Raw genomic sequence first — 28,000 nt, 5'->3', positions numbered from 1 at the left:
GATGTGTATATTTTGGTTGTTGAAAATCAGACCACAAAGAAGGAAAACAATCAACAAAGCATAGTTGAATAAATGATTACTGTTGGTGGTGGTGTTTCACTGAGCGTGGAGACAAAGAACCACTATGGTTAAACTTTTATTTTATTTACGGTCATTTGTTCCATACACACGTACTGTATAGGCTGTTAACGGTTACGGGGCATACTGCTTGGTCACTTCTGGTACATTTATGTATACAGTAGTACTCACCCCTTCTTGTCTTGTCCCCTTCTCCAGGATGAGTTTCATCCGTTCATCGAGGCCCTACTGCCGCATGTGCGTGCCTTCGCCTACACCTGGTTCAACCTGCAGGCGCGCAAACGCAAGTACTTCAAGAAGCACGAGAAGAGGATGACCAAGGAGGAAGAGCGGGCGGTGAAGGACGAGCTGCTTGGAGAGAAGCCCGAGGTCAAGCAGAAGTGGGCGTCGCGGCTGCTGGCCAAACTCCGCAAGGACATCCGGCCCGAGTGCCGTGAGGACTTTGTGCTGTCCATCACGGGGAAGAAGCCCCCCTGCTGCGTCCTCTCCAACCCTGACCAGAAGGGCAAGATGAGGAGGATCGACTGCCTGCGCCAAGCCGACAAGGTATGGAGGCTGGACCTGGTCATGGTCATCCTGTTCAAGGGAATCCCGCTGGAGAGCACGGACGGAGAGCGCCTGGTCAAGGCGGGGCCGTGCAACAACCCCATCCTCTGTGTCCAGCCACACCACATCAGCGTCTCGGTCAAGGAGCTGGACCTCTACCTGGCCTACTTCGTACAGGAGAGAGGTACGTGCACTGCCCTCACACTCACACTCACACACATTCTCACAGACTCTTTATAGTCTTTATCATCATATCACAAGTTAGTCAACTGTTGACCATTTAGAATAGTTCATATATTTCCCCCCCATACAGTAACGGCAAATCAGTCTTAGAATTTTGACACCTATGTGTTTTACTAGGAACAGACAATAGGAAGGAAGTATCCTTATGCGTCAGTGACATGTCAGAGCTGCAGTAAGGCTCTGTAGGAGGAAGTCTACTTAGATGCTGTGTCATAGTGAAGACTCAGTGGATGATCAGGCCTGTCCAGGTGTGGTGTTGTAAACGCACACATCCTGCAGCAGCAGACCTGGCACCGTGCTCTGTGACCTTTTAAACAACTGTTTTACTGTCAGTCACACAGCGCTGAGCTGTAGAAGTTAGTTTGTCTTGGAAGGAGAGAGATGGACCGTTAGCGAGAGGAAGAGAGAGAGAGAGAGAAAGAAAAAGTCCTGACAGTGTAAATCATTTTAAATGAGCATGGGTTTCGAACGCCAGCCTCAGAGATGTGTTAAAAGTTACAGTGTTGTATAAAAGGGTGTAGCCTGGTAGTTAGCGGGGAAAGCTGGGCGCCAGCTGATGCACAGGCAGGCGGGCTGTCTCTTAGGGCTGGAGCCAGCAGACATCAGCCAAGACCTCTCTCTGCATCTCCACTGCTACTTGGCTCATCCTCTGATGGGGCAGCTCTTCCCTGGCCCCTGCCGTGGGTCCCGATCAGCCTGCCAGGCCACCCCACATAATCCACAAACAGTAGGATAGACACACAATGGGCCTGTGTGCCCACTATTAAGGCGAATAGGCTGTTCTATTAGGCGTATTTAGTGGCAGGGAGGAGCACAGCCTGTCATCAAATAAAATGATCATAAAAACAGAATAATCTGCTACTGTAAGCCCCTGTTACAATGCAAACGGTTTTGAAATATTATGGGAACAATTGGCGTCCGTATGCAGTTAAAATAATAATTTAGCTGTTTTAAATACTGAACGCTGGGAATCAGCATTGCAGAAGACCCTCCTCAGCCCCTCTGTGTGTGAGTTGACCCCAGCAAACAGACAGGGTCTTCTCCGTGGCGTGTGTGTGTGCGGGAGCAGTGAAGTGTGTGTTTATGAGTGCATTTGAGAGGTCAGTGTGTCAGGATGATGTAAAGCGAGTGTGAGGGGGTGATTGTGTGTGTATATATATGAGTGTGTGTGTGGCAAGGGTGAAATTGTGGTGTAGATATTTAAAATGCATTTCCTCCAATTCTACACACTTTGACATTACTTATTATGCTTCTCTTGAGGGGTATTTTGAGAGCAAGTAGAGGGGTATTTAGAAAAACAGTAAGTGGAAGGATAAGTGAAAGACCCCCCAAAAAAAAAAAAAAATCACATTGAGGGGGGAAAACAGCTAACTTGCTGCATTTCAGCACATTTTGCCATAGGGCACAGAGAACAATTTGCAGTTTTATAATGCTATTCTACACATTTTGTCATGAGTCTGAGAGAACATTTTACAGTTTTAAAGCTAATTTCCTGCTACTCTACACATTTTGCCATGAGGCTGAGAGAAAATGTTGCGATTTTAAAGTAACTGTAAAATGTAAATGTGAATATACTCATATTTGTGGCCAAAGCATAAATTGAAGAAGAAAAAAAAAACACTTCAAAAACCCACCTCAAACTTGTATCTCAAACAGACCGTTTAAAAAATGCTTGCTATTTCCTCAAGAGGATGATGTCATTAATATTTTTTATGACCAGTATACACCCACACCATTATGTTGTTGGGGTACGCCCACACCATTCCAACACAGAAAAGCTTATTTTTAACATACGTAATAAAAAATATTGGAAGGAAAACAATTTCACTCATTGTGAAATAGTTGTAATACATTTGAGGTTATATTTCATAGAAATCTGGAAACACCGGACAGTTACTTTAAACGTTGACACAAATAACGGCTTTAAACTGTATAACTGATCAATGCACCATCATACCAGGTCATTGAAATAAAAATAAAAATAAAATAATTGATGAATAAGATATTTGGCTACGGAAGTGCCTTTTCCTACTGATCTCTACAGCAGGGATCATCAACTAGATTCAGCCGCGGGCAGATTTTTTTTCTTGACCCGATGTTAAGGGGACCGGAACATCAGGGGGCCGATGGTCATGACCATACACTGAGTGTACAAAACATTTAAGAAACACCTTCCAAACATGCTGACCACACCGCCCGTGTTGCGTGCGTGAGCGTTGCAAAAATAAATGTACACATACTTGTTATTCAATCATTTCATCCAAACTGCTCACACGCCTCAACGAGCGTCTGTAGCCAGGCGCTAAAATAGAACTTGATTCTATTTTTGACACTTGACGCGCTGCAAGTCCCGCCTCTCCCATCTCCTCATTGGTTTTTAGGAGCATATACCCACGTGGGTCATTGAAAGATTAACTGAGGTCCACACTCCAGTCAAAGTTGGTTGCCAACCGCCATATAAAGTCCACAGAAGAAGAATACTGAAGGAGGAGAAATTACTAAAAACTAACTAGGTTTCCCCTTTTATCTGTGGATTAATTGTTGGAGTAGAGAACACACGATTTTGTGTGACTCAAAATGGGTAACAATTCTACAAAGATCTAGAAAAAAAGGACCTTGTGCATTTCAAGGAAAATAACAAGCCAATGTTTATATCCCAGGACAAATTAGCTAGCAACAGCTAACTAGCTAAATGTCCATTAATGTTTCATGTGTTTCGACCTGTCCCCAAATTAATATAGTTGGTTCAGAGTTTGTTTTGATATCTCAACCTGCGTGTTCTGATCGTGTCTGGACTCTACAAGGTATCGAAAGCGGTCCACAGGGATACTGGCCCATGTTGACTCCAATGCTTCCCACAGTTGTGTCAAGTCCTTTGGGTGGTGAATCATTCTTGATACACACGGGAAACTGTTGATTGTGAAAATCCCGGCAGCGTTGCAGTTCATGACACAAACTGGTGTGCCTAGCACCTACTACCATACCCTGTTCAAAGGCACTTAAATCGTTTGTCTTGCCCATTCACCCTCTGAATGACACACATACACAATCCACATCTCAATTGTCTCAAGGTTTAAAAAGTATTCTTTAACCTGTCTCCTCCCCTTCATCTACACTGATTGAAGTGGATTTAACAAGTGACATCAATAAGGGATCATAGCTTTCACCTGGATTCACCTGGTCAGTCGATGTCATGGAAAGAGCAAATGTTTTGTACAGTCAGATTATATCTCTATTATGCGTGGAAATATTTTGGAACAGATTTCCAAAATTAACATCACTTGGAGCTGATTTGCTGGTGTTCAATGTTTTTATGTAGATAGCCCTATTTGGTAAAAGACCAAGTCCATATTATGGCAAGAACAGCTCAAATAAGCAAAGAGAAATGACAGTACATCATTACTTTAAGACATGAAGGTCAGTCAATACGGAATATTTCAAGAACTTTGAATGTTTCTTCAAGTGCAGTCGCAAAAACCATGAAGCACTATGATGAAACTGGCTCTCATGAGGACCGCCACAGGAATGGAAGACCCAGAGTTACCTCTGCTGCAGAGGATAAATTCATTAGAGTTACTAGTCTCAGAAATTGCAGAAATTCACGGAGTTCAAGTAACAGACACATCTCAACATCAACTGTTCAGAGGAGACTGCGTGAATCAGGCCTTCATGGTCGAATTGCTGCAAAGAAACCACTACTAAAGGACACCAATAAGAAGAAGAGACTTGCTTGGGCCAAGAAACACGAGCAATGGACATTAGACCAGTGGAAATGTGTCCTTTGGTCTGGAGTCCAAATTTGAGATATTTGGTTCCAACCACCGTGGCTTTGTGAGACGCGGTGTGGGTGAACTGATGATCTCCACATGTGTATTTCCCACCGTAAAGCATGGAGGAGGAGGTGTTATGTTGTGGGGCTGCTTTGCTGGTGACACTGTCTGTGATTTATTTAGAATTTAAGGCACACTTAAACAGCATGGCTACCACAGCATTCTGCAGCGATACGCCATCCCATCTGGTTTGGGCTTAGTGGGACTATCATTTGTTTTTCAACAGGACAATGACCCAACACACCTCCAGGCTGTGTAAGGGCTATTTTACCAAGAAGGAGAGTGATTGAGTGCTGCATCAGATGACCTGGCCTCCACAATCCCCCGACCTCAACCCAATTGATGTCTCCCCCCATCCCCCGTGGCAATTTTGCCTGTGTGTGTGCAGTGCGGTGGCCCAGATAGGGTTACTCAGCAACAGTGGAGGCTGCTGAGGGGAGGACAGCTCATAATAATGGCTGGAACAGAGCAAATGGAGTGGCTTCAAACACAAAGAAACAATGTGTTTGATACAATTCCACAATTCCGCCATTACCACGAGCCCGTCCTCCCCAATTAAGGTGCCACCAACCTCCTGTGAACAGCAATAGCTGCATCCCAGGGCAGGCTGTCTCCACAAGCCAGTCAGATTGAGACCACACAGCCCCGATTCACACCCAGCCTGTGGATGTTCCTTGCTATGCACACTGTCCTGGTGTGATTTTTGTGTGTGTGTTGTGTAGGCTACATTATCAATAATTGCTTTAATTTCCCTGAATGTTCTTAGCCGAAATAACTTTTTGCAAAAGTTTTCAAGTTTGTTAGCTTAGTTTGTTTTCTTCTTAATTATTAATATCTTGGTCTTTTTATTTAGGATATTTTTACACATTTCACTCTGAATATGATTGGCCTACTGTACAGTGTATCTGTAAAGCTGAAAGCCTTTCTGTTCTGGTCAATCTGCTGTACTCGTTTAGATTGAATAAACATGGCTGTTCCTGAGGTGAACGGAAAAAGAATGGCACTGGAAATTGTTTCTGTCCTCAGCTGTGTGTCTCTGCCACTGATCTACCTCTGGCCGGCTGGCCCCTCCCAGTAAATCCTATCACCCCCCCCCTCATTAGTTGACCTTCACCCTGAATCGTCTGGGTCACGGTGCTGCTCGGCCTCCCTATCACCTGACCTGCCTAATAGCCTACAAACCCCTGGCTGTAAACACTCAGATAAGGAGCTGCGGCTTTTCACTTTCACTCAGACCAAAGAAAGAGGGGGAAGGAAGAAGGCTAGTGCTGAGAGAGGGAAAGGAAGGAGGCGGGGGAGGGGGAGAGAGGCAACCAGTCAGCATTTGTTCTTAAAGGCACAGACCCCCCTTTCAGTTTCAAGGCTATGTTATGCTCTGCTTCCTTCAACAGAGCTCTCTCTCCCCCTCCTTCCTCCCTCCTCCCTGCTCTCATCTCTGAGTTGGACAGAGTGAACAGTGTTAGCAGTGTTAAGCCATCAAACGGCAACGCTGTGTGTTGGTCCCTGCTCATTTGCTGGCCTGTGTTTTGGTATCTTTACTAATTGAGCAGAGTGCAGTACTCCTGCATGCATTGGATCCTCAAGGACGATGCTGGGTTAAAATGTGTTGTTTGAGTTAAGTTTTTATTGCAGAACGAAAAAAAGTATTACCCAATGCAACTGTGCCAACTCTTTGAACACGTTCAACTTGTATTGTGTCATTCAGGATTTTCCAGATCTCGTGTTGAAATACTTTTTTATTAAACTCAATATGGCATAAAAGTTGTCATAATAGATTGTACGGTGGTTTAACCAATTTCATAAAACACTCTTGAGAGGAGTGCCAAAGTTCTAAGTGAGCACATACTGAGAAGCCGAGCTGTCTCTGCCTTGAACTGCCCGTGAACCCCTCCCATCTGCGGGCTCTTCCATCTGCAGCCACAGCACTGCACAAAAACAAATTGTGGTTGTGTGTATGTGTGCACTATAAAATGTAGCTGTTATCTCACACAGACTAAAACTACTACACTGCACTGTACTGTACAGTACAGTTGTCTCTGTGACCGTTGAACGGTATACCGTAAGTCTGCACCATGCACTGTGGCGGCTGCTGTCTGCTGCTGCAGAGATCATTCTCTCTCCGGCTCAGTCAACAACACGCATGTTCAGTCAACACAGCCACAGAGGAATGTGCTCCGCGGCTCTGGCAACGGAAATTTAGAAGGGGCGGGAGGAGGAGCGAGCCACCTTAGGTCAAGTTCAGCTGTGTTGTTTGCCTCTGATAGGGGGAGGTGTTCTGCTCTCGCCTTATCTCTTTTAAAGGGCTAGCGCCTGGAGTTCTCTAACAGCCAATGGAACAGGCTGTGATAGACACTTGATCTAATTATATCACCTTGGATGGCTAAAAATGGTACTGTGAGCTGCCCTCCATGTTTTGCATTCCTTTCCCCCTCTGGTTATTATCAAATATCACTGCCAGTAGTTTGAAGGTGCAGTAGTATGACTGATATGGAAAGAAACCAGGCTTGAACCAAGCTACATTCATTGGTAGACCACGTTGTTCAACATAGGAATTGGGTGGTGGTGTTAATTACTGCTTGATATTCAAACACAGAAGTTTGAAGGTAAACAAGACATTAGTCCATATTGTCAAATATGAGTTTGCCTTTTGTTTACTGTAAATAGAGTTATGTATCCTCTCGGTCTCTACCTCCTCTGGCCCCTAGAGCTCCCATTCCCAGTGGACAGAAATAAAGCTTGGACCTGAGCCTGGCCAGGAGTCTCACTTTCAGCCTGCTGGAAAATCCATGGGGCTGACCCCTTTCCCCCTCCCTCCCCACTCCAGCTTGCGCTTGGCTGCGTATGTCAATATGAAATGAAGTAGAGCAGGGAGTTGGTGGCTGTGATTCCACTGTGTTCACCTTCACAACCCTATATTTCACTATTATCACGAGGCTTCTACACTCACACACACATAGATACTGCCAGTGTGAGAGAGGAGATGGATAGAAAGGCAAGCAAGAGATAAATAGAGCGAGGGAGAGAGAGTGAGTGAGAAAATACAGTAGATAGCATGCGAGAGAAGGAGAGGGAGGTCACGGGTGAAAGTCAAAGACATTGCAGCGCTACGGTAATCAATCTAGTAGATCGATGGGCTGGGAGTGTGCTGGCAGAATGCAGGCGGGTCATTCCATGAATAGAGTACATTTTGGGTAGTGTAACTTGGTAAAAAAAACTAAAGTGCCATTAAAGTAACAGGATTGACCTTAACAGGGTTGAGATTTTCATCTTAAATCAGCCATTACTCCCCCTTGTGACAGGGGGAATGGAAGCTTGTTGTGTGCAACAGGGAAGTGCAATTAAATGCAAGCTTCACTATTTATTTATTGTTAAAACATTTGTATAGCCTATCTATGGGTAACATGGTTGACATTTTATGCTTGACTCGCTCAGTTTTCCATCACAAAACACCAGACAATGGCCCAAAAAAGAGTAGAACCAGCTCACCTGCTTTTACGCTATCATTTCAGTATTATATGTTAAATGTTTCTTTTTGAAAAAATTATTTTAAAAGGAATAGTTTCACCATATTAAAACAAGAGTTCAGTTCACGTAACAGGGTTGACCTTAAAATGAGGGACAGAAGTAAATTGATCACTAATCACATGACATTGATTATTTTCTTCAGAAATGACTTTGTCAAAGCAAGAACATAACTAGGGTTTTACAATGATGGTGAAAACTTGGCGATATTTTGGGTTAAGTGGATTAAAATCTTCCTAGAAGTCGGAAAAACATGAAGAGGGACCTGTCAAAATACTGATGTTTGGCACTTTAGCAAGTCTTTATTCATATTAAAAATCTGATTTATAAAAGTTTCATGTGGTCTATATTAAAGAGCCACTGAGCATGTCGATTGGCACGTGTGTTTTTCTGTTGCTCATTAGAAAAACTAGTTTTCAGTCTTGGAGGTGTTTCCTGACTGATTCCGAGTTTGGTTAATGATGTTTGTGCCCCATGAGACACCTCAAAATCCCCAGAATGAATCAAGAAACTCAAGAAATCTGTAATAAATGTTGATGTTTTTGCCAAGGATGTTTTAGTTGTGCAATTTTACATCTAACTAAGGTGTTTGGTGCAGTATTTCTCAAGTAAACAAATTTGTGACGGGTTGTCTTATGTAAACAAAGTCGGGATGCTGGGCAGGTCTGTCTCACTGTCTATGCTATTGGATAGAGAGCAATCACCGCAGTTGTTCACCCTATGTTAAGGGACAAATGTACATTGTCAAATCAAAACCCAACCTTCATTTACCCATTGTGACGCAAGGATGTGCCAAACTCTGTTTTAGAAGAGACTGAATTTATGACCAAAATTATCCTATTTACACTTTGTAGTAAATTTTGACACTAGAATAACTGTTTTTGCCACATAGGCTGTTTTCAAAGGGATTAGTTGCTGTTTAAAGGCAGTCGCTCTTTAAAGGGAACTTAATTTAATATAAAACGCTTTTAAAATTCAATATTGGTGCAAAATTTCTACTTAAAATATCAAAGGGACGCTAAATATACTCTATTCGTGGAACGACCCAGGCGTTGTGCTGAGTCTGGGCTCTGTGTTGGAGAGATGTCAGTGGACATGTGAGAGAACTCAGATAGGCAGGCTGGCCGGGGTGTGAGAGGATACTAATGTGCCTGATTACTAGGAACACTAAACAACACAGACTGACTCAATAAGAGATATGCCTGTATGCTGTGTCCCACAAGCAAATTGTTTTGTTGGCTTTTTTTTACCATAATTTTCTAGGTGTTTGAGTTTGCATAGGAAGTATAATTTTAGCACAGCAAGTGGTCTTGGGCATACATCAATATCTATTCATTTGGACTGATTGTTAAGTGAGGACTTGGATTTAGCAACACGTCCAAGAGAACACTTGTTTACTTGCCTTAAAATCGTCTACCAATTTTTTAAAATGAAATGCGAATGCTGTTTTCAGATAATGCATTTCAGGTTCTTGAAGAGAGGTAAGACACTTACAACTCTATACTTCAGAGTTTTGGGTCAATGGTTATTGCGCCATTTAAAGTAAGCGTTGACTGGTGATCAATTTCATTTGAACTTAGGCCAAATCAGGAAATAGGTGTATATTTAGAACATAATTTTTGGGGTAGTTATCAATAACAAATTCCACTCACCAAGCTCAATAATAGTTGAAGAGGCTAATGGGATAGAATTATATCTGACATTCTCTAAGTTGATTTTCAAGCAGAGCACTTTGACACATTGCTCTCTGAGTCCCTGTGCTGTAAGAGTGCTATTTAACACCCCCACCAAACCATTATGAGACTACATCCTCTATGCTGCTGTAACCCAACTCACAACGTTACTCATAATGTTATAGCTAACAAAGAGCTTACCGATGACTCAAGTTTTATATTAAATCCGCAAGCTATATCCCTGCAATGTCTCATTGAAGATCTAGATAACTTTTCTGGCCTCTCTGGACTGAAACCTAATTTTGATAAGTGTACCATATTACGTATTGGATCTTTAAAAAATACAACTTTTACATTAAGCTGCAGTTTACCAATAAAATGGGCTGACGCTGAAGTAGACATACTTGGTATTCATATCACAAAATATATAAATGAGCTCTCCACAATTAATTTCAATAGAAAACTAGTAAAAATAGACAAGATCCTGCAACCATGGAGAGGTAAATACCTGTCTATTTGTGGAAAAATTACACAGATTAAAACTCCTCAGTCATATCTCAGTGTACTCACTTACTTATGGCGTTTTTCAAATCATATGAGAAAAAAGATTTTGCTTTATCTGGGATGCTAAACCAGACAAGATAAAGCGTGCCTTTCTATATAATGAATATGAACTGGGTGGGTTGAGATTATTAAATATAAAATCACTAAACCTCTCTCTAAAAGCTTCACTTATACAAAAGTTGTACTTGAACCCAAAATGGTTCTCAAGTAGATTACTAAGAAAAGCAAATCCATTGTTTAAAAATGGCCTTTTAGCCCTTGTGTAGATTGCCATGTCTCATTTTCGATTAATTGAAAATGAAACCTTGTTCAAAGTATCTGTCTTTTTCAAATAAGCATGGCACAGCTGGTTACAAGTTCAATTTCATCCCCCTGAAAAGATAGAACAAATATTACAAATATTATGGTTGAACTCAAATGTGCTGGTTGATAAAATACCTGTATTTATGGAAAATATGTTTGAAAAGGAGATTTTGTTTTTAAATGATATTGTACATTTACATTTTAGTCATTTAGCAGACGCTCTTATCCAGAGCGACTTACAGTTAGTGAGTGCATACATTTTCATACTGGTCCCCGGTGGGAATCGAACCCACAACCCTGGCGTTGCAAGCGCCATGCTCTACCAACTGAGCTACACGGGACTAAATTGGAATGGTAGAGTTATGTCTTTCATGGAGTTATCAGAATTCTATGGGAAGGTCTGCTCAATCCAAAATTACAATTGATTACAGCATTACCACAAAAATGGAGGAGGCAGGTGGCAGCGGAAGGAGGTAGGGAACTGGTTTGTCTGCCAAATATAAAGGATCAAAACTGGCAGAGGAACAAAAATAGCATAAATAGGAAAGTATACCAGTTTCATTTGAGGACCAGGATGTTGACAGCTGTGCCATACAGATTTTTGATGTACCGATTCCATGGCACAGGGTGTATGACTTGATATATATAACGATGCAAGATTCAACACTTTGTGCTTTTCAGCTAAAATTATTGTACAGAACTCTTGCCACCAACAAAATGTTGAATATTTGGGGCATACAATCATCGCAGCTCTGCAGATTTTGTTGTGAGGATACAGAATCAATAGACCATTTGTTTTGGTCTTGCCCTCAGGTAGCCTGTTTCTGGTCTCAGGTTCAGGAATGACTGAAAAAGCATTACACTAATCTAAAATTAGAAATAGCATTGTTGGGAGATCTGGAGAGACCTGGTCAGTCAATTACTAATATACTAATACTCTTAGTAAAAGTAGAATCTGTGGATTCTATTCGATTACCGGTAGATTAAAATTGTATGTTAAACATCACAGCATAGTTGAAAGATATATGGGTTGTAGAAATCCGAAGAGGGTGGCCAGCAGAGATAGGTGGGATGGGCTGAGGGTTGGGATGTGGAACTGGAGACAAGTGGGAGTGGAGTTGCTGAGCGGGGGATAGAATGACGGTCAAAGATAAAAGTCAAAAATTAAGTCAAAATAAACGAACAAAAAAAAGTATGTTTGAATGACACTGAGCGGCAACACTGTTACATCCTATGCCTGTTTGCCTGAGGCTGATGCTGCGCAGGTGCTTGTACGCGTGTACACATGCAGATACACATACTCGCATTCAAACGCACACATGTAAATAGTGCCACACATGCACTAAAACGTATACAGTTGGCCTTGTTGTTTCTATTTTTTGTTTTTGCATTGTTTTCTATTTTCTTTAGTTTTTCTATTTTTACAATTTTTTTCATTTTGTTGGTTGTAGGTGTCTTGGGGGAAGGTGTCTTGGGGGTGGGGAATAGAGGGAGAGGTTTTTTTTTCGGGGGGGGTCTCGGATGGTTGAGGGGTAGCTCTCGGGGAACTGTGGAGGGGATCTTGGAGGGTTGGTGGCCGATAGGTCGCTGGTTCGGGTCACCGTTTTTACTTGGTGGGAGATCTGTCGACGTGCCCTTGGGCGGTGCGCTTGTCCCTGGTTGCTTCTGTGGGTCGCTCCGGATGGGAGTCTATTAGATGACTGAATGTTAAGTAAATGTTGAACGACTTCACTGCAGGTAGATTGTATGTTTTAATATTCAATAAAAAACAAATACCAACAAAAAGCAAAAACAAAGAGCTCACCAGCCCTAATGCCTGGCAGTCAGAACTGCTAGTGCTAACACCCTCCCTCCCCTTGCTGCTTTTCAGCTTCAGACCAGCTGCAGGCTCATATGCTCCCTAATTGCTGAGAAGGTTGGAACATAAGTGACTTAACATTAGGCTCACTCCCTCTCTGCCTGGTCTATCCCAGGCCCAGTGGTCTGGTCAGGGCCTGGCAGACAACAGAGCAGGGCTCCCCACCACAGCTAATTGGAGCTGAGGAGAAGTGGATTTGAGTAGTGATCCTGTAAGTAGGCGATGAGGCCATCAGTCTCTCTGGGAGTCTGAGGTTACCTCTCCTCCAGGTAGGGCTGGCATAATTACCATATAACCATGTAACCGACGGTCATGGTTGAAGACTGTCATGAAAATAAATTAAACATCATAACCGTTTCATTTATTGTATTATTTTGGAATGAACAGCTGACTGAAGACAGAACGGTTCAGGCATTCATGCGGTTGAGTCTGTTTCTGCGATAACATGGACTCTTAACAACGTGATGAAACTTTGCCACTTGCTGAAACAAGCAAGGTGTTGTAGCAAACGATGAATAGAATGGGCTTGGAACCACTAACCCAGGCAATTTGACTGGTAAACTCATGGGTACACTTGCAATGGCTGCCTGGTATTGTGATGCAATAATTTCCATGTTAATGTAGAATGTTCGTTCATTCAAATGATGTTAACTGATGTGGCTCATGCAATGGAATGTCTTTTTTGTAATCTCAGTTGAGTTAAATAAAAAAATCACTTCACGTTGCTGGGGATACTTCCTGCTTTGCTCCTATTGGTGCACTCGCAATGGCCGCCAGTCCACCCATTATGACATCTTTGACTTGAATGGGAACGCCCGTTCTATTCATTCTATTTCTATGGCAGCACATGAAATCAGGAGCACAGGAAAGGAGAACATGTGCGTATTCTAACGGTTATTACGGAGACTGCATTTGGCTGGCCAATTACCGCCATCCAAAATTCCATGACCGTCACAACCCTACCTCCAGGTCCCTCTATTCAGGCCAAACAACAAGAGGGAATCTCTTTCCCAACTCCCAGCTATTCACAAAAGAGAGAGAGCAAGCTTTTGATGTAGGGGGGAGGGGGGAGTTTGGCAGAGAGAGAGTGAGGAGGTCTCAGTCTCAATAAAAATATTTTCATCAGAATCGATGTGCAGCTGTTGTCATGCAGAAATACAGCTACATTGACTCCCCTTGTCCCGACACTGCCAGACTGTTATTTGGTCTGGTGGAGGGCGTCAGACGTCACTCGTCAGATTCCTGTCCACAGAGCCGTGTTACGTTACGCCTGTGTATCAGAGACAAAAGAGACCCACTGAGAGGAAGATAAGCCCCCAGTCCTCGAGCTGGAGCTGTTGTTTAGACTCTCATTCCAGTCACTCAGTAAACCACCTGATTCCATTCATCGTGGTTTGAAACAAGCTAATTCAGCTGGCCGCCCTGCTTCTCCCACTGTTGATGTTTCTAATAAAATCTCTTTAAAACCTCCAGGACCTTAGTGTAGCCACGGAGCACCTGGCCAATCCAACAGCCTCCCCAAACACCAGTGCTCTGATTGGTTTCCGTAGTGAGCTATGCCCCAGCCAAGCACCAGCACTGCACTGGAGCAGGAGAGACATTCATTTTCATTAGGCCTGGGTCCTAAAGGCTTACATTAATGAGACTTCAATGTAAAACACGTCTCATTCTAAGCCAGTGTTATTTTCAGTATATGTACATCATCCTCCTCACTGATGGGAACTTACACTTAAAACATTTCCCATTTTGAGTACATAGTAGTGACAATTTGACACACACAGTCACGTTGTTATCAACTTTGCACAGTGTATTCATATAGTAGAGGGACTGTAACCTTCTAAAGTGTCCAGTTTACAGTAGCTCTCTGTCATTTCTGGCATCACACTGTATGTGTACAGTAAACAAAACACTCATACACAGACACACCTATGGGACTCAAAAACTTAGTGAGGTTTCTGTTTTACAGAGCATAACTTTAAGTTGCTTTCATGCAGTTGGTGAAATGACTCATGAGAAGTCATAGATTTTCAGAGGTAGATGATGTATCTGCATCCATACGTTGTTGTAGATGGATGATGATACCTCAGAACCTCTTTGAAGCCTGTTGTAGGGGATGGCTAGGAGCGGGCCTCCATGCTGCAGTGTTGGTAGCGTTGGAGCTGATCAAAGCGCTGAAGGATAGACTTGACAGTTGAAAGGCAGACATGAAGGAGTGCTGCTGTTCCTCCCAGATGGAGAGATGGAACACAGGTCCTCCCAGAGAGAGACTTGGCAGGATCTCCCACTCACTGAGACCTAGCCTACATTCTGGCCTCCTTTCAATGCTCGGGGAGCAGCAACTCACACACGTGCACGCGCACACACACACACACACACACACACACACGTACACGTGCACATGCACACTCAGGGGAGTCACAGAGGAGCGTACATGCTCCAGATACCCATACTACACAATATATAAGATGTAGTGTCCATCCATGGAGATGAACAGGAGACACATCCATGAGATGTGCACCGTTAATAACAACAACTCAAAGCATGGTAGTGGAACAGCATACAGTATTACAGTTTGTTCCTCAGCTACTGTCTGTGCTGCTGTGGGTGTTGGCTTTTTGCACATTTGTCAGGCTTCCCTGACAGAGATTGAAAGCGTTAACAGTTTTGCTGCCACGCATACATGCCACTCCACCCATAAGCATTTGTCATGTGCATTCCCTTTGAATACTGAGCTGGTATTTGACAGTGGTACGTTATAAAAACTAAGTAGAGTATATTGATCACAGTATAGTTCAAAATAATGTTGCAGTGCTCAAACATTCCCTCTTGTTTTTGTTGGTGGAGAAATGCAGTATGCTTGTCAATGGAGGACGGTGGAAAATGTTGGAAACATGACTTCCCCTAGATATCTGATAGTTTGACTTTCTGTGAGTACGATGAAGTCTTTAGCAGATCATCTAATAGTCTAGATTTGGACAGATATGATACATTTAAGGCAAGCTATTTACTCTCCAACATGCCAGCATGTCTAATTAGTACACTCTAAATTCCTGGAAAAGGCCTACCTAGAATCAATTCATATGCTTAGAGTCTGTAAATGCCCATATTTATTCATTTGGTGGGAGAATCCTACGAGACCCTGCGCCTCGGCCTAGTTTCTTGTTGGCCTCATCTCCCTTGATCTAATCCTTTCTGCCCTCAAAGGAAGCAATTAAGACCCTTCCTTAAATCCCTGCAGTTAAACAGGGAGATTGCAGACTACTTTGACGGCCAAATGAACCATAAGTGGTTGTTTTGCAGAGGGACTGCTGTTGGAAATAGCAGGATCGGAATTTAGTGGAGGTTAAAAGGCTGAACTACTTTAAAGAGAAAAGTGTATCGGTGTTTGAACTGAAACTGAATATTTACTTAGTATTTTAGTAACGTTGCTCTGAGAATGTGACTGCAACTCTCCTGGATGTTTTATGAGATTTAGGTTTTAAAACTGGAAGCTTAATTTGGTCTTTTGGAAAGTCAAGTGTGTCTTGGGGGCAAGTAGTTTACAGTTTGACCATAACAATAATTGTTTCACGGTCGCCAGTTGTACGGTGCTTCCCCCGACACATTGGTGTGGCTGGCTTCCGGGCTAAGCGAGCAGTGTGTCAAGAAGCAGTGCGGCTTAGCAGGGTCGTGTTTCGGAGGACGCATGGCTCTAGACCTTCGCCTCTCCCGAGTCCGTACGGGAGTTGCAGCGATGGGACAAGACTGTAACTACCAATTGGATATCACAGAATTGGGAAGAAAAAGGGGTAAAAAAAAGGACAAACAATGTAAATAATTGTTTCTCTTTAGTGCAAATGTACAGTATGACTTCTAATTTACAGTCTGTGAATCACGGGGGGGTTCTTCTTTCTCTCAAACCATATGATCTTAGAGTAGATGTTATGTAATGGACTAAGTAGGCACTGACAAATTCATGTGGGATTGTAATAGCTAGGCTTTCTTCTCAGGACTACACAGCTGGCGGCAATCAGTCCTGTCTTCCTCCTTTCTATCTAGCTTTTCTCCCTCTCCCCATCTGTCTTTCCCTCTAGCCTACAGTAAGTGTGTGACTTCATCTGTAGGGGTGAGCCAAACCCGCTGATGTTACACATGATGCATATGACAAAACAGACAACATGTGTACAGTCAGAGTGATGTGGTCAGTCCCTTTATGGTAGCTGTTCACTAAAACCAACAAAGAGAAACCTGGCTGTTAAAGGCACACTGCAGTCAAAAACTGTGTTTTATATATACACGGAGTGAACAAAGCCTTAAGGACACCTGCTCTTTCCATGACATAGACTGACCAGGAGAATCCAGGTGAAAGCTATGGTCCCTTATTGATGTCACCTGTTAAATCCACTTCAATCAGTGTAGATGAAGGGGAGGAGACAGGTTAAATAATTATTTGTAAGCCTTGAGACAATTGAGATGTGGATTGTGTATTTGTGCCATTCAGAGGGGGTAATGGGCAAGACAAAAGATTTAAGTGCCTTTGAACGGGGTGTGGTAGTAGGTGCCAGGCGCACCGGTTTGAGTCAAGAACTGTAATGCTGCTGGGTTTTTCACGCTTAACAGTTTGTCGTGTGTATGAAGAATGGTCCACCACCCAAAGGACATCTAGCCAACTTGACACAACTGTGGGAAGCATTGGAGTCAACATTTTACATTTTTACATTTTAGTCATTTAGCAGACGCTCTTATCCAGACCTACTTACAGTAAGTGAGTGCATACATTTTTCATACTGGCCCCCCGTGGGAAACGAACCCACAACCCTGGCATTGCAAGCACCATGCTCTACCAACTGAGCTACATGGGCCAGCATCCCTGTGGAACGCTTTCGACACCTTGTAGAGTCCATGTCCTGACGAATTGAGGCTGTTCTGAGGGCAAAGGGGGGGGGGTGCAACTCAATATTAGGAAGGTGTTCTTAATGTTTTGTACACTGTGTATATTTCCACACTATGAGATTGAAATAATATTGTGAAAATTATGATAATGCCCTTTTAGTGAAAGAGCTGTTTGAAATGGCCGCTTGAAATTTCTGCCTGTTTTGGTTGGATGGAGTTTTTGCCTGCCAGGTGACATCACCGGGTGGTAAAATAGTTAATAGACCAATAAGAAAGAAGTTCCAAACCTCTCTGCCAATAACAGATCGTTTTCAGTTTTTCACTCCCAGACAGTCCAAGCTAAATTCTTGCTTGAGAAATTGCTCTTTGATAAGAAGCTCATTTTGTTTATTTTTGACCATTTTAATTTAAAACAATCACAGTAAGGTACTTAATTGTTAACCAGAAATGATTTGATATTGAGACAAAAACGGCTGCATTGGACCTTTAAACTCAACATTTCTGAAATTACATTTGGTTATGATATATTGTGCCTTGTCCGACTGTAAAATGAAAAAACCTTGCCAGCTCACCCCTAAACAATGGGAAACAGTGCTATGTTGCGTTTAACACATTTTACAAACCCAGTATCTTCAATTAGCATGCGCATCCTTTATTTACTGTAGTGTGATCTGATAAAGGTTTTTTTCTCCGTTAGCTGAGAAAATGGAGAGGGACAGAAAGTTGAATGCTTTAGGTTCAGCCAGGTTTATCTTGTCTAAATCTATAGATTCCTTTTTGCTGTCAGCCTAATTCACTGTCTACATCTGGAGAATTCTGTTTTCTCCATAATAGCTCTCATATGAGCCACAGCAGGCTTGGGCTGCAGTAAGTTAACCTCAGTTGACATCATGGTATAGCTCAAACCGTTTTCCAGCTATACACAACAAAGCTAGTGCTTGGATCAGCGTTTATTTATATTTTTCTCTGTGCAAGGAATAAATTATCTGTCAACTTAGATTTTCTGTAAGTTAATTCATGTTTAAACATTCACAGAGTAATGGATAACATATTTAATCAATGGTAACATATAAAGCAACAAAACTTGATACTTGTTTGAGGGTTCGGAAGAAGGCTGGCTTCTTCCTTGGGGAATAAACAAGTGACACTTTGAATAGGATGTCAAACTTTTTCACGTCGCCATTGTGTGTGTGAGATTAGTTATTTTACTGTAGAGGGACATTATCAAGGCAGTGAAGGCGTCCACATAATGTAATGTACCTACTGCATATCATGGAATGGAGAGAAGTGTTTCATTGTGAGTTATGGAGGCTGTTGTGTGCTTAGGGCCACCTGAAGGTCTTTTTCAGCTCATTAAAGTACACGGAGGAAAGGGAGTTTGAAACTTGTCCTTGTAATTATTTTCTCACACTGTATATGTATAAGTAACCTGTTTCTTTTCACCTACTCAACATAACTTGTCCTCCTTTGCTCTGTCTATCTCCCTATGTCTGTACCCAGGAGGAATGTGGTCGGACTGTTTGGCTGAGCGTGTTTGTGGTTTTCATTGTTCCAGGGTTTATTTTTCACTGCCAGTATGCGATACATTGTCAATATTGATTTTAAAAGAATGGATAAAAGTAGGGTACAAAAGTTAAACAAAAATAACGGGATACCGAGAAAATATTGTTGCAGCGGCATTGTGGTCACATTAATATACAATATTTATTGCATCAGCCATGCAGAACTTTATTTGTATTACAAGGCTCATTAAAGTCACAATGCTCGATATCCACAGTTCTCATATTTTTACAGTTCCACAATTATAAATAAATACTGTAGTAACACATGTAGATGCTGCTGTACAGTACTTTGAAGTAGGGTTAACTTTGTAGCGATATACCATGGTCTACAGTACCCACATGAACAGACTTGATTCAAGCATTTGATTGGAAGGAGTAACACATCTACAGTAAATGTCACATATTTGCACGTTACCAGTCGGAATAAGTAAACATCTTTTAGGGTTAAGCTGAGAGGAGGTCTGTGGATGAAGTGTCCTTGGTGGGGGAAGGGGGGAGGGGAGGGGAGGGGAGGGAAGGGAAGGGGTCTCTCCACTGCCTTCCTCCTATCACCACCTGGCATTAAAAAGTGGAACATTAGGGTTCAAAGATTGAGAAGGGTGTGTGTTCTGCACTTCGTCTCAGTTATCTCCTCCTATCATGGCAGTCTCTATTATCTCTCTCACTGAACACCATAGTGATCCTATTAAATTACAAGAGGGGATATGTCATAAACCTTAAAAGTTCCAGAATGATATGAAAATGGCAGCCATTGTGGTCAGGGATAAATCCAAACCAGTCAAATTGGAATGAATAGCAGTAGAGGCATAGGTGATGCATTTCCTGCTTTTACTTACACAGGAAAATAAAAGTAAGGCGTGTGATATATCAGAAATTGTGTAATAGAAATATTGTCAACCTAAAATATTGTAATACAATTCTAAATACAGTTTATACAGGTTTTATACCAAGTTTCTGTATACATAGCCTCTAAAATATATGTAAACAGACCATAAATGTATTCATGTTTGTTTTCTTGGAAAGCTGTGAGTGATATAATATGATACAATATCAGTACTTGTTGCATTTACAACCTGTGTAAGTCCTATCATCAACTGATTTCAGCCAGTGTATGACTGGATTGACTGCATTGTTTGTATGGAATGTTGGCATATTGGCAGTTCATTTGAATTTGTTTTGGAATCATTCCACTTAAACTGGCTGGCTAGCTAGCTAACAAACATGCTGTGTAGATACAGTTGAAGTCGGAAGTTTACATACACTTAGGTTGGAGTCATTAAAACTTGTTTTTCAACCACTCCACACATTTCTTGTTAACAAACTATAGTTTTGGCATGTCAGTTAGGACATCTACTTTGTGCATGACACAAGTAATTTTTCCAACAATTGTTTACAGACAGATTATTTCACTTATAATTCACTGTATCACAATTCCAGTGGGTCAGAAGTTTACATACACTAAGTTGACTGTGCCTTTAAACAGCTTGGAAAATTCCAGAAAATGATGTCATGGCTTTAGAAGCTTCTGATAGGCTAATTGACATCATTTGAGTCAATTGGAGGTGTACCTGTGGATGTATTTCAAGGCCTACCTTCAAAATCAGTGCCTCTTTGCTTGACATCATGGGAAAATCAAAAGAAATCAGCCAAGACCTCAGAAAAAGAATTGTAGACCTCCACAAGTCTGGTTCATCCTTGGGAGCAATTTCCAAACGCCTGAAGGTACCACGTTCATCTCAGGAAGGAGACGCGTTCTGTCTCCTAGAGATGAACGTACTTTGGTACGAAAAGTGCAAATCAATCCCAGAACAACAGCAAAGGACCTTGTGAAGATGCTGGAGGAAACAGGTACAAAAGTATCTATATCCACAGTAAAACAAGTCCTATATCGACATAACCTGAAAGGCCGCTCAGCAAGGAAGAAGCCACTGCTCCAAATCCGCCATAAAAAAGCCAGACTACGGTTTGCAACTGCACGTGGGGACAAAGATCGTACTTTTTAGAGAAATGTCCTCTGGTCTGATGAAACAAAAATAGTACTGTTTGGCCATAATGACCATCATTATGTTTGGAGGAAAAAGGGGGATCTTGCAAGCCAAAGAACACCATCCCAACCGTGGCAGCATCATGCTGTGGGGGTGCTTTGCTGCAGGAGGGACTGGTGCACTTCACAAAATAGATGGCATCATGAGGAAGCAAAATTATGTGGATATATTGAAGCAACATCTCAAGACATCAGTCAGGAAGTTAAAGCTTGGTCGCAAATGGGTCTTCCAAATGGACAATGACCCCAAGCATACTTCCAAAGTTGTGTCAAAATGGCTTAAGGACAACAAAGTCAAGGTATTGGAGTGGCCATCACAAAGCCCTGACCTCAATCCTATAGAAAATGTGTGGGCAGAACTGAAAAAGCGTGTGCGAGCAAGGAGGCCTACAAACCTGACTCAGTTACACCAGCTCTGTCAGGAGGAATGGGCCAAAATTCACCCAACTTATTGTGGGAAGCTTGTGGAAGGCTACCCGAAACATTTGACCCAAGTTAAACAATTTAAAGGCAATGCTACCAAATACTAATTGAGTGTATGTAAACTTCTGACCCACTGGGAATGTGATGAAAGAAATAAAAGCTGAAATAAATCATTCTCTCTACTATTATTCTGACATTTCACATTCTTAAAATAAAGTGGTGATCCTAACTGACCTAAGACAGGGAATTTTTACTAGGATTAAATGTCAGGAATTGTGAAAAACTGAGTTTAAATGTATTTGGCTTAGGTGTATTTAAAGTTCCGACTTTAACTGTAATCTTAAAATTAATTGTTTTACACAATATATTATCAAAGCAATGGCTGACCATGGCTGAGCTACTCTCCCTGAACAAAATGGCTGACCTTTTATACTGTCATAAGAACAGTCATGTCCATTCTAGTATTCTAATTCCTTATTTGGTGCATAACACAGTGAACACGCTGAATAGACTGAATAAAGGGAGGCTGTCTGCATTCAACTCCCATATGATCCAGATGTTCAAATTGTGTTTCCTGTTGAACAGAATCAACATTATTATTCCCCCTTCTGTTTGTAAGCGTATGTCTTCCTACTATTTTATTTCTGCTTAAACGGGACAGAGATTAAATGCCATGGAGTATTATAGTTCATGGTTCTCTGGAGACTAGAATAACACAGCTTTTGGGCATACTTTTTGTCACAGACCCAATTTTGTGTGTGTGTGTGTGCGTGTGCGCGCGTGTGTGTGTGTGTGTGTGCGTGTGCGTGCGTGCGTGTGTGTGTGCATGCGTGGGTGTATATTATGTGCGCATGCTTGTTTCTAATTTAAGACATCTTTTGTTTTGATCTTTATTACCCCAAAAAATAATTCATCAAAGATAAAGAGACGTTGATAGTGAGCAGCTGCCGGGCATCCTGCACCACCTGCTATTGATGAGACAAACAAATAAACAACAGAGAGAGAGACGAGAAGAAACATAACAGCCAGTCGACAAGGCAGGCAGCTGGGCATCTGGTTAGGGGCACGGAGGGAGGTTACTGGTGGCAGCTGTTCACTATGAACCAATACACACCTGGAGCCTCTGAGAAGGTAGGCAGGCCAGAGATGGTGGACGTTGTCAGGTTGGATGGTGTTGTTGTTGTTGTTTATCATATCATTACACACTGTCTAAACAGATGATGTAGGCCTACCTCATTCAGCAGAAGACAAAGGTCATAAGTACTTTCATCTCAGATCACTGCATTATGTCAGTTCAAGGCCTAAACTGTTTTGGAGTCTCAGCAGTCTCTGTAGTAAAAAAGAGAGCAAATACACTTGTCTTAATTTAGTATTTAACTCAACACAGGCTTTCACATTACATTTCCCCCCAACCCTAATTTGCCCACAACCCGCATCCCTCCCATCCAATCTCTCAACCCCCCAGAACCTCCCTCACCTCAGTGTTCCCAGCATAGTACCAGCTGTCTATAGGCCGCATGGAGCCATGCCAACAGTGGCAGCTGGTATCACTGGTGGCATTGAGACAATGACGCTGCCACTGATGGCATGCTTGGCATGCTGCCCATCTGCAACAAGAGGAAGATGAAGAAGTGGAGGGATGGAAAAGCAGCAGGAGCTGATCTACACAGGGAATAAAGAGAGAGAATGGGCAATTACATGGTTGTTTGGGTTTACTCAGCTCCCCCCCTCTCCCCTCCCCCCTCCTGATTCATTACGGTTTGATTAAAAACCTCTCCACTCCACAATCTACATCTGGCAGAATGGGGCAGCTGCCTTGTGTCACACATTAATTACAACGTGCTAGATTGGTCCATTTGCAGCCCGTATGCAACACGGTGTTATTGTTCTCCTCTCGTGTTTACGGCTTACTGATAATATTGTCTGCTTTGTCTGTTGCAGCCTTTATTGCCTTTATGATTGAGGAAGTATGTGGTCTATGACAGTAAGTCACAAGGCTTTGTTGGTGTCGTCAGGCTGCATTAAACCACAGTGCTAAGACGGTGCTAACTAGAGTTAGAAACATTATGGTATAAACATTATGGCTGCAACATCTCCTACTGTGTTTGAAATGACAACGGCCTTATGGCAAGCTCTGTTTGCCCCATCCCTTCCACATTATCTATTAGATTAATGATTAATAAAAACAGACAGGACATCTTCCATGTATCTTCACATCAATGGGGAAATAAGAATTGTCATTAATTTAATAGATAACAAATCGGGATAATCTGTGATTAGATCTCAAACAGCCTTTCGTTGTGTTGTTGGTCAACCAAAAAATAGATCTTTTCCAGCTCTACCACAGCACAGTGCCACAAAGTGAGTGGTCTCAGTGGCCGTGACTGTCTGAGTGACTATCTGCAGTCAGGACTGAGAGGAAACAGATTGATATGTCAGCCACAGGGACATAGATGGGGAGAGGAGGACTGAACAGGGGCAATGTGAGGCTACGCTTTAAGCAGGTTTTAATAATACATCTGTCTCCCCTCCCCTGATCCTTTCAGCCTCTGAACTCACTTCCACTCCCCAGGGGCTGGAAGATGAACAGTTTATTTTACCAAGGCCCAGTCCTGTTTATGCCTCAGGAGCTGCAGTATGTTATTGTTACCTTAGGACCTGTTGTGGGAGAATGAATCATGTTTAACTTGTTCTATTGTTAATGATTAGTGAAGGTTCACTTGGTTTTTCAAGTTCAAAACTGTTTACCTTAAAAATGGAAATGTGTCTTTGGCATCCATTTTAGGGGCTCACATTGAAATGATTGTTATTGTTCACCTCTAATGTATGGTCTGCATTCTAAAATAGAATAATATTAACACTGGTTCTTTTCACCCAGAGAGATGACCTTTCCACTAATCTGAGGCTAGATTGCGAGTTTGAATTCTCTCCCCAGACTAGAGGGCCAGCAGACAGACAGGAAGCCTGCTGATAGGTCAGCAATGTCCTGCCACACCTTATCTACCCAGACCGCTCTTTTCAGGATTTAACTAATATTTGTTGTACAGTACCGTTACAGTCTGGTTATGACTGTCTCTGTTTTCATTCCTTAGAGCTGAAGTGTGGTAGTAGAGCCATTTATTTTGCACATGACTAGAAGGTGACTCAAGGCTACTGGACTTGGGACAGGCCTGGGCAAACCTTCCATGTGCCAGCTGACTGTGTGTGTTTGTGTGTTTAGACTGCAAACAGAGCAGTGGGTCATTGGCACCAGCAGGGCAGGGACAGCACAGAGAGCAGCTGGACTGGAACCGATGGGGAGGAGAGAGGGAAGGGAAGACCGTTAGGACAGAGATGGGTATTGAACAGGAGATAATGGGCTGGGGTTCTTTGTAGTCCCTCTCCCCCTGTGTTCTGTGTTATGCTCTGTCGGCAGGTTAGAAGAGAGGGAGATGTTTTAGGTCCTTGGTTACTGATTTGGTCCTACAGGGCTGTCCTAAAAGACGACCAAGTAAATTCACTAAGTTGTTAATTGTATTGATTTTAACTGTTGTAAGAGGAGGTAGACAGTGGAATAAATGCTTCATAAACACAGGTGATAAAGTATCTGGATTGTTTACTTTTTTTGTTGGGAAAGGCAGTGTATTTCAAAAAAGGGAAGAGAAAAAAAGATAGATCTTTTTTTAATATTCTGGTACAGGGTTAGCTCTGGATAATGTTCCTAGTATGGAACGACTGCTTAGTCCGGAGATTGGGGAAAAAGTTAAATGGCTATCCCTTATTTTGTCCAGATCACATTTTATGGGCATAGGGTCCAAGTAGGAGGGGGTAGACTGCTCACAAAGTTTAAATGCTGGCCTGCTTAGAGGCTGCGGGTTATATTTAACCCAATATCAATTTTTCCTTCTTTGCCTTCTCCCTCAATCCCGTCCCTTATTAAATTGATTGAGAACAGGAAAACTTATATTTGTGTACTTCAGCCCACCCGAAAAATATAAAATATTTTATATGCATGTTTATTTGGAATAAAAAGCATGTGAGAGATTACTCAGAGAGAGAGAAAGAGCTGGCACCAGCTGTTTAGGGGGTTTGAGTTACACAGCTGCATTCACCCATGACCCTCGCCTCCCTCCATAAACCCCCATCCCACCAGCCCCAAGCCTCTTGCAGGGATTTCTATCCCATATATGACCCTGCAACAGACAGATAGATAGATAGATAGATAGATAGATAGATTGATTGATTGATTGATTGATTGATTGATTGATTGGTGTGGAGATCTGGCTCTGGGAAAACTCTGAACATGCAAGTTGACTGTAATAGACAAGCTCAAGTATTACTAGTGTTACTACCTTTTGCTCAAAATAAGACCACTACAGGTCACAAAGGTCACTGATGGTATGTAATTGAGCTTCCTCACTATGATGGTCACTCCAGCAGATTTACAGCTGCAAATATCTGCTAAGAACATGTAACATTCATCCATATGATTAATGGCGTGTGCATCAATGGCTAATAAAGTCTGTTTTGATTTAAAAGACAGGCCTCATTTGTTGGGGCCGTGAACTGCAATCCTTTGGCTCAATTAGACGTTTCCTGTTCTCCAAGTGGGTGACAGCATCGTCCGTTTGATTGACTGGCTTTGTACAGTACGCTGTTGGGACAGTATTTTGATGTTTCGTGCATGTTGTAGCATTATCATATATAATTATGCTGTGAATCAAAGAGTCGTCCATCAGTTATTTGCAAGGCCTTGCAGTATGCCTTTGGCTCATGTTCAAGTCTTCTGCCTATAGGGTTATCCTTGGGTTGGCAGAGAGACATTTTGAGTATTATTGCACAGTGCATGTTGCCATTATTTTACACACAGACTAGAGCCTGGTTTGTGACCAAATATGACCAATAATTCAAAGGCATCCTAAAACAGAATGCATGTCATAAATGTCTCTACAGGAGTAAACGTCTCAACGGGAGTACATGAGTATCCAAAAACAACTAGCCAAACGTGGATGTTGGTCTAGAATGTGCCACTGCAGCTCTGACACACACACGCTCACACAACCACAGCCATTCTGGTATTTTTATTAAGGGGTCTGGATTGTGGATCTGTGGTGCGATCTGTGGTGCGAGTTTGTGTGTGTGTGTGTCAGTCACAGGCAGCAGCTCAGCTCCCATCTGGATCGGCCCCGATCAGCAGAATACCTGTAGATTGGCAGCCCCAGACACGCTCTGTGACTGGATGAGCCTACTAGCGGATTGGATTTCCTTGCTGTGTCTCTGTCTGCCTCTCACATATTGATCAGGGTTTCCATGCTATTCTTAGTCCCACTGGGGCCCTGAGCACTCAGCACAGCACATGGCAGCTGCTCTGCTCCATGAGAACACAGGCCTAGTTTCATGCACTATCATGCTGTGGGGCTTGTCTGCTATTGTAGAGCAGTCATGATGCTTTTCAACTACAAGACATTGAAGACAATTGCGCTTGAAGTGAAGCCAGAAGCACTGATATTACTGTTATTAGTTTTTTCTTTACTGTATATGTATCAAGACAAGCATCCGAGCCAGTATACTGTATTACCACGTGTAAAATTATAGTAACACTTTGTTAGTGCCAAGATAGGGACACTCATGGACAAATGTTGAACACTGCGCTGGACTCTGTACATTGAAGTATACTTTGTTTTTGGTTAGTGCAGCCGCTGGACTGTATAATAATATTTCACTTTTTCAGACTTAGTTTGACAGTAGCCTATTAGCTTTTAGTAATGATATACTATGACATGATTTTGTTTGATTTATACTTCTTCTCTACTTGTTCCTTTGTTACTTGGATGAAGCCCAGAAAATGAGCAAACTTGATTACAGAGGCAGCAAAAAGAGAGGGGGGAGAGAAAGAGAGAGAAGTAGATATAGCTCCCTTTTTAACAAGGATTCCAGATGGCTTGAGGTTAATGTTAATATTTGCCACATTGCTGCATTGTTGCACAAAGCATACAATAAAACTATAAAGAGAGGAAAGTGAGAGAGAAAAACGAGAGAGGGAAGGGGAGAGAGAGAGTTGGGGGAGGGGAATAACAGTCACGTATTGAAGAAAGGGCATTTCAGGACAAGTGCCACGTCACACCCTCAATCTCTCCTCCATCCCCTTTTCCCTTCTCCCTCCCTCCCTCCCTCCTTCACTCACTCACTCTCTCTTTCTGTCAGTAGCCGTTACTGCACAGAAATATCATATATTTGAAACAAAATGTTTTGCCAGAGAGGGTCAATCTTAGTTCAGAGTATGATATTAAAGTTACAATAACACACCAGTTAGTGATATAGTGAGAGAACAGCATGTCAACACAGCAAGTCTTTGAACCTTTTTAAACGTTACTTTCTATCTCCTTCAACCTCATGGATTGCATAATTTTGATTAGAACCATAACCGTCTATTGCAGGTTTTCTAATCCCATACAGTTGGAGGGAGCCTCAGCCTTGATTAATCTGTTGTTTTTAAGTTTCCA

The 28,000-nt window shown here is 42.3% G+C and overlaps 1 protein-coding gene across 3 annotated transcripts in view; it reads left to right on the top strand.

Moving 5' to 3' along the window:
• Positions 1 to 28,000, top strand: part of LOC121533449 (nuclear factor 1 C-type-like) — a 110,137-nt gene that overhangs the window by 35,559 nt on the left and 46,578 nt on the right. For all 3 annotated transcript variants that reach the window (XM_045205499.1, XM_045205498.1, XM_041839399.2), the window contains exon 2: positions 277 to 808. In XM_045205499.1, coding sequence (XP_045061434.1) covers positions 277 to 808 — 532 coding nt within the window. The remainder of the gene's footprint in view (positions 1 to 276; positions 809 to 28,000) is intronic.

The sequence above is a fragment of the Coregonus clupeaformis genome, chromosome 20 (genome assembly GCF_020615455.1).
Source record: "Coregonus clupeaformis isolate EN_2021a chromosome 20, ASM2061545v1, whole genome shotgun sequence".
NCBI classification, from domain to species: Eukaryota; Metazoa; Chordata; class Actinopteri; order Salmoniformes; family Salmonidae; genus Coregonus; species Coregonus clupeaformis.
The sequence above is the reverse complement of the archived record's forward strand: the minus strand, read 5'-3'. Positions and strand labels throughout refer to the sequence as shown.